This window comes from Herpailurus yagouaroundi, unplaced genomic scaffold (assembly GCF_014898765.1).
Source record: "Herpailurus yagouaroundi ecotype Mexico unplaced genomic scaffold, PumYag 66991, whole genome shotgun sequence".
Lineage (NCBI taxonomy): Eukaryota > Metazoa > Chordata > Mammalia > Carnivora > Felidae > Herpailurus > Herpailurus yagouaroundi.
Window position 1 is genome coordinate 1 of NW_024419855.1, and position 7,965 is coordinate 7,965.

Genomic DNA, 7,965 nt, shown 5'->3' on the forward strand with positions numbered 1-7,965 from the left:
GACTGCGCCTTCACGGGGGGCGCTTCCTCCAGGCTCTGCGAAGAGGAGCCCTCGCTCCTGAAATCCAGCGCGGGCCGCTCCTCCACCGCGAAAGCCGCGGCCAGCAGCGCCGCGGGGGCGACAGGGGGCGCTGCCGGAGGGGCGGGCGGCAGGCCGCCTTTCTGGGGCACCTTTTTCAGCGGCTGCCCAGCTTTGTTCTCCTGCGGCGGGGCCGGGCCCCTCCCAGGGCTCTCCTTCGGAGAGGCAGCGAGGACCTGAATGCTGTCTCTGGGGGAGTCCCCCGTCACTGCGGCGGGCCCCCGAGCGTGTTCCTGCGAAGCTGGCTTGGCATTCTTGGGCACATGCTTACTTGGAAGTTCAGCGGCAGCGCCCTCCGGCGGGGACAACCTCTTGCTTTCCAGTGGTTCTGCCTTTGAGTCTTTGGACCACTGCTTCGGCGGGGAGAACGTCCCACTGTCCAAAGAAGGGACTCCGCCAGGGGGCAAAAGCACCTGTTTAGGATTCTTAAGGTTCCCGCTGTTGCCCTGTAAGACGCCCCCGGTCACTCTGACACAAACGCTCCCGTTCCTCAGAAGCCCCTTCGTGGGGTCAGCGTTCACACTGGTTCTTGGTTTGTTGGTCCTTACGGGGTGTGTTTTTTTCTGGACCAGGCTCAGAATGTAGCCGTCCATTTTCTTACTGGACGAAGGATGGGGAGCAGACCACAAACTGCTTGGAGATGGTAAGGAAGTGGCTGTCTTGATGGCGTCCGGCTCAGATCCATCACAGATGTCACCGGCATGGTTACCAAGCCTCTCCTCTTCCCTCAGAGGGTTGCCCGTCAGGCAAAGGAGAAACATGGGGCTCTGCACGGCCACGGCGTGAAGCGGACTGGGATAGCGATACACATCGTTCCCGTTTTTAGACACCAGATCACACTGGTACTTGGGATGCACATCTGCAATGACACCAAGGGAATTAAATTGTGATGTAGAGGGGGAACGGCAAACCGCCCCTGAGGCCTGGTCTTCGCAGCGGCCTTCTTTGTATTCCAACCGTCCTAGGAGATCTGAAAAACATTTAAAGGATACACTCTGAAGAACTGAATCGGTCAGCACCAGCTTGACTCAGGCCAATTTCTACGAAAACACACTCACGGGGGGAGAGAGAGAATGCTAAAGAATCAACAACTATTCCTACAAGCTTGTTCTAGTTTTGTTTTGTTTTGTTTTTTTTTAATGTTTGTTTATTTTTGAGAGAGAGAGAGAGCGGGGGAGGGGCAGAGAGAAAGGGAGACAGAATCCGAAACAGGTTCCAGGCTCCAAGCTGTCAGCACAGAGACCAACGCGGGGTTCCAAGTCACGAACCATGACATCATGACCTGAGCCAAAGTCAGAGGCTTAACTGACTGAGCCACCCAGGCGCCCCTTTTTTAAAAAGAATCTTTTTTAATGTTTATTTATTTTTGAGAGAGAGAGAGCAAGCTGCTCTACAGCCCATACTACTGAATGAGGGAAACAAATATTTAACAAAGATATTTGTAACAAGACATGATACATCCTCCATCCTCTGAGGGAAAATCCTTTCAAACTATTGAATAACATGGGGATATGCTTTAAAGGTTAGTGAAAAGCATGATATACCAGACTATGATTACGATTTTAGCCAGACTATATATGTAAAGAAAGAAAGTCTGAGATGAAGCACCCCAAGATGCCAATAGCACTGCAGTGTAGTGAGAAAGCAAGTGAGATTTACTTACTTCTTCATTTTCTATTTTCTAAATTTTCAGTAAGTATGCACTGCATTTATAACTAGAAAAAAAAAACCTTATTTTTTGAGTCATTCTTTCTCTGGGCCCTCTGTGTTCTATTCTTGGTTTCCTTTTGAAATACTGCAGATAAACTGTACTTTCTCTGAGCTTTCTCGTCATTTTTTTTTTTTTAGGCTCAATTGTTAATGACATATGTTCGAGTATAACTGTCAGTTGAAAGGTCAAAGAAACTGATCAAATTTCACTGGAGAGTAACCAAACGTAAATAATTATCACTTTATATTTTTAAGAATGACACGAAAAAATAAGGCAATATTTTTTAATTTTTTTTTACATTTATTTATTTTTGAGACATAGAGAGACAGAGCACAAGTGGGAAGGTGCAGAGAGAGAAGGAGACAGAATCCGAAGCAGGCTCCAGGCTCTGAGCTGTCAGAACAGAGCCGGACGCGGGGCTCGAACTCACAAACTATGAGATCATGACCTGAGCCGAAGTTGGACGCTCAACCAATCGAGCCACCCAGGCGCCCCAATAAGGCAATATTTTTAACTGGGAAGGAATTCTTGATACGGTTTTAAGAGATTGAGCTGTTGTATTAATGAATAAATTTTCACATCTCAAAAATGTAAATGCCAAAATACAATGAAATCAAGCTTTCTTGCTGAATTGAATGATTTTGATATCTTTCCTTGGTGACTGTTGTAAATATCAAATCCCTTTAATGAACTTAGAGAAAATCAAAGTTTTTATCACTACTTAAGATATCCTGTATTACATTTATTCACTCAAATATTGAAAACTTACTATGTGCCGGATTCTATGTAAATTATTTAAGTTAAGAGAAAGCTCCATGACCTTCGATGATAATTAGAAGTCCTGGGGAAAAATACAGTCTGGACCCAGTAATGATACGATTCATTTGTAAAGCAAAGATTATTATAATATAAAATGTGCTGTGTCCCTACCCCCCACCTCCATTCCCAATAGTTTATGGCAACAAGGAGAAGAAACCTTTCTAGCTAATATCGTTGCTCATCTTTCCTCCTCTACTACCATATACTCGCCCTACTTAAAGCATTGCCCTACATTTACCCACACTTTACTATTCTGTCCCTTTTCCCAACTTACAGTTAAGGAACAAGACCGACATCTCAGTCTCCAAGGCCCAGTACAACTGTCTCAATTATGTGAAGATGTGGCATTTGGGAGATCAGGAGTCTGTCTTCAAAGAAAACCTATACCAAACGCCTTTAATGGGTTTTAAAGTTTCCCTCTGAAACCAGATCTGCAGAGTGAAGGGGAGCAATTACCAATGAACTTGAGGCCTAGACACTCTAGATAACACAGATGTGTGCTTCCCCAAATGATTGCTGCTGACAGCACAGTGTACAAACTCAAAGACACCAGCCACTTAGCAGCCTCAGTTGTTTGGCGTTATGTTTGCATTGCTTGGATCTCAAAAGTTCAGCCTTACGCCCAAGTGGAGAACACAGACAAACCAAGAGTGCAGTGACTTGTGTTATAGCACCTACAGCTCTCCATATCCCCTCTGCTCTTCTGAGGAATCACAGTAAAGCAAAACTAAGAAAGGAGTCCCAAGTTTCAGCAACAATTCTGCCATTCAGAAAATGAGGAGCCCCTGGAGAACTGTTTTATAAAACCAAATTCCTCCTCTGTTCAATGAGAAGGTTGAACACAGAAATTTCTGAATTCCTAGTGTGGTGGGAAAACATGGACCTGACAACTGGTCCTGAGCTTGAATCCTGCCTCTGCCACTCGCTAGTATATTAACCTTAAACAATGAACCTGTTAATTAACCTAACTAGACCTCATTTTTCTGACATACAAACAGGAGCTAACAAGACTTGCACACCCTGCAGAACTACTGGGAGGATTCAAAGGAGATAAATATATGCAGAGCATCCAGTACGTGTTTGACACACAGTGGAAATGCAGAAACTTCCAATACCGACAATAGCATGACTCTCTCCTGAGGTCACTCCAAGGATAGCCCAAAGTGGAAACAATGGCACACGGCCTACGGGAATCTCATCCCACCCACCTCCTAAAAGAAAAGACAAGCTGCCATCACGCAAGACATTCTGGAGAATGTGGAGGGACCACTGCTCCCTGAAGTGCCAAGCAGCCTGACAGACATATTTAACTTACTGTAAGCTTTAGCTTTAAATGATTATAAAAAAAGAGATCCAAAGTGGCTTTCCAAAGAAATACAAACAAGTCAAACTCACAGCAAAGGCTCACAAACAGAGCTCAAGACCTGTAATATTGGGACAGGATTTCTAAAGAGAAGCTGTCTTGCTACCATCACAATATAAAGCTATGTCATGAAACGTAGCAAGTTGATGAACTTCTCTGACCTTTTGTTTTTCTGTCAGTAGAAGGGGTTAAAGCTAGATAACCGTTAAGGGCCTTTCACCTTTTCCAGCTAAAAATGTCTATCAATTCTAAAAAGTCTTACCTGCAGATTTGGGGCAACCATCTGAGATAGTCAAGGTTGCCTCCAAGGGGCTGCAAAAGCAGGTGCTGGAATGACAACTGGATAAACACTCACTGAAGACCGAGTTAGAGGAATTGGAAAGGGATCCTGAAGCCCCATCACTCAGCTCATAAAACCCTACAAATAAAAACACCATTTGGAATTAAGATCATGTCAAGCAATAGCATACATTTGTGTTTAAAAGGAAAAGGGTTAATCATCTAGAAAAGGTAGGAAGGGGACACTTTGGTGGGGTGGGGAGAGATTCTGGTTCACTGGATTTAGTGTGAATTTCAAGTTTTATTTCAAGTAATCCTTAGGAAAAGGCAAAGAGCCCATATCTATGGATACATTTCAAAGCTACTCTCACCCTCAAACTGACCTGCCTTTTTGACCCCACCTTTAAAGATGTGCAAGGAAAGAGACTTAGATCTGTCAAAGCCCCAACTTTATCATGAATGTTTCAGAAAGAATAATTTGAAGAAAAAAATCTATTTAAGGAGCCAAATGGCTTAAAAGAAGAAGAAGAAGAAGAAAAAAAAAAAAAAACTTTTGAAGTGGTCTCAGGAAGTTGAAGTGTGACTAATTTTCTAGCCCAGTTCTGACTTTCTCAAGTTTCAAAGGAGGACTGCTCTTCCAGAAATTTGAATAGAAGCTTTTATTTTTAAACTCAGGAGACTCCAGTCAGATCAATCTCATTATTAAAAATTTGGTCATCTGGTTTTATTTCCCTCTCATACAACTGAATGGCAGACTGCTTTTTTTTTTAATTCTCTCTGCACTAGAAACAAACTCCATTGCCTTTTGCAGGTCTGGGAAAGTTAAACAGTGGAATGAAGCAGAACTCAAGTGCAGAATTCTGTCCTAGTGTCACACACTCACCTGAGCTGGGCCGACTGTCTGTCTCCAGGTGCTCTTCAGATGTCTTTTCTACATCCAGTCTCAGGTCACTTATCTGCTTGTCAAGTTCTTGCAACTGATTCAACAAACCAGCATCTCTTCTCCTCAAACAATTCTGATTGGGGGGTGCGGGGGGCAGAAATGAACACATTTAGGTGACAAAGAATCAGAAAGTCTGCTCTAAGTACTCAAATTGCCATTTGGAAAGTTCACTAAATCTTCCAAAACCAAAAATTTTACTGGATGACCTGAAATTAAAAAAAACAAACAAACAAAAAAAAAAACACAAAAATAAACACAAAAAACAAAACAAAGCAAAACAAAAAAAACTTCAAGAATATGTCCTATGTTTCATTTCACTTTCTTTCATTTTGCGGTGCTATAAAGTTTCTTCATAAAAACAGGACTTGCTTTTTGTTTCAACTTACACAAACTCACTTTGTATAGGTTAAGGATAAGAAAACACAACGAGATTCTTTTAAATCCTCTATGTACACCCAATTTCTTGCAAAACAGTGCTTCACAGCAGACTCTTTAATTTGAAGTCAGAGTGTAACAGATTCCCTACAATACACTATACCCTTACTTAGGTGAGATTTTCTGGCCAAATGTCCTGCAGAGTTTTGTCTTCTATTAGTTGCTTTGTGGGGTTTAATCAGTCTTAGGGCCTTTGAAAGTGAGAAACGAATACTAATAGCCAGTGCCAAGTATAATGTGAGCTAGCAAAATCCAAAACCCTCAAGGGAAGGTCCATCAAGATTTGAACTCAACTCAGGTTTCCAGAGATGACAGATATGTAGTGCTAACTCACACTGCCACCTAGTGCTTCCTATTGCTGGAAAAGCAAAAGGACCAAAAAGGCATCTGGTTCAAATCGCGAATGCCAAGTCTACACATGAAAATAGTACCACAAACACTGACTGGACTGAAATTCTCCTGACGTGCTGCCTTGCTCCCCTCCAGGGGACAAGAGGAATGTGCCACTCACAATCTTGAGATTCGTGAAGACAAAAAGGGGCTATTGTAAAAGACAATGCAGAAAAATGTCAATGACAAGGCATCAACAGCAAGAATGGAGTCAAACCAATGTTACATGCACATCTGGTCAGCGACCAAAGAAAAGGTAAAATGCCAAATAGGTATTGTACAAAGCAGGATACATCCTTGAAAAACAGATGTAACAGGAGTATCTATTCCTCCTGTCCGTCCTTTGATTTAAAAAGCTTGTAGACAAAAACCTTATATGCCTTTTTACTACAATGAGTTTCTTCAGGAGAAATGAACCAAAGTAAAAGTACTGTGATGCTGAGAGACAGAGAGGGAGAGACTGGAGAGAGAGAAATTATCTGAAAAGACATAATACAAGAAACCCTTTGACAAATAACCACACGGCATCACTATGTTCGCTGTTGGAGGAGGAGGGACATTATCTAGCATGCGCCTAGTTTCAGACAGTATCACATGGCCAAAAAAGATTTTTTTTTCCTCCGTTTTCAAAACTACATTTTTGAGGTCACTGTAACAAAGCTGCCGCCATTATTCTGAGGCGGGGTCAAAAGCTGTTCATCAATACATTAAGCGCCAAAGTTCTTTTCCTTCCCCATTAATGAAGATGGCACAGGATGGCTGACTGAGACGCTGACGGAAATCCAGTAAGATAAACGCTGTCTTAAGAGCAGGTTCTCTCTTCTTCCCCCTCCACCACCAGTCACATAAAATATGAGGGGACGGGGCACTTTCCCCAGCCAAATTTCTACCATTTGCATCTGTGTTAGCTGCTTCATACAAAGGGCTTCTATATGAAATTAAGCAGCAGCCCGGGCAAAAGCTGGCATGCGGGGGAGAGCCCTGGGAGTGGCAGGGCGCCCTACGTGCGCTTCCGCGTAATCGTAAAATTCTGCATTGGACAGTTAACCTCGCCACAAGCCCCCTCCTCGGCTTTTGTCCCTTCTCGGCGGGAGGACACGAAGCTAAGACCTCCAAAAGATAGGGTATTTTAAAGGAGGGTTTGCAAACATTCGGGGAGAGGGGCGTTGCATTCGTCGAAGTGGAGAGATTTGAAGGTTACAACCAGGCGACTCCAAGAATCCCGAAGGCAGAGCGGGAGGGGAGGGCTGCCACCCCTCCCGGCAATCCGCGCGGGGTCGCCAGCCCCTCACCTGACACAAAGCGGGGACACGCCAGGAACGCGTGGGCGACGGCGGCCCACGCGCCGCGCGCGCCCACGCAGGAATGGGGGTCCCGGAACGTGGAGCGGCTCCCCGGCCAGAGGCGCCCTCGCGCCCACCCCCAGGCCACCTGCCCGAACCCCAGTCCCCGTGCAGGGACAGCCGTGCCCCTTCCTCCAGGCACCGCTTACCAACTGCTTCCGCAGCAGCAAGATATTCTCTTCCAAGAACTTCTCCTCCAGGCGGCTGCGCTGCGCCGCCTCCCCCGGCAGCTCCCCAGCGCGGGGCGCAGCGCCCCCGGCGCCACGCAGGGCACCCCGGACCAGCAGCTCCTGGCGCTGGCGCAGGTACTCCAGCTCAGCCAGCCCGGCCAGCGTGGCCTCCTGCCGCTCCCGGGTGCGCTGCCGCTCCGTGTCCGCCTCGCCCTTCTCCCGCCAGCGCCCCTCGGGCTCCGCCGCGCGCGGCTCGCCCCGGGCCGGCGCCTGCGGCTCCAGCTCCCTCGCCGTCCCGGCCGCACTCGGCTTCATGGCCCCCACCCCTGCAGGAGCGCCCGTCACCGCAGCCGGGCCGCCCGGGCGGAGGAGCGGGCGCTAGGGCTGCGGCCGGGGGCTCATGCCGCCCCCGAGTCGGGGCGCAGCGACGGGGC

At 46.3% G+C, this 7,965-nt stretch overlaps 1 protein-coding gene across 1 annotated transcript; it reads right to left on the bottom strand.

Annotated features, from left to right (window-relative positions):
* Window positions 1-6: 6 nt before the first annotated feature.
* Window positions 7-7,959, bottom strand: DACT1 (dishevelled binding antagonist of beta catenin 1; the record flags this gene model as incomplete). Its single annotated transcript, XM_040466907.1, has 4 exons — window positions 7,511-7,959; window positions 5,134-5,266; window positions 4,234-4,389; window positions 7-937 (listed from the first exon to the last, which is right to left on the bottom strand). Coding segments are annotated over exons 1-4 (1,556 nt in total), but the record flags the coding sequence as incomplete, so codon positions are not given.
* Window positions 7,960-7,965: the final 6 nt, after the last annotated feature.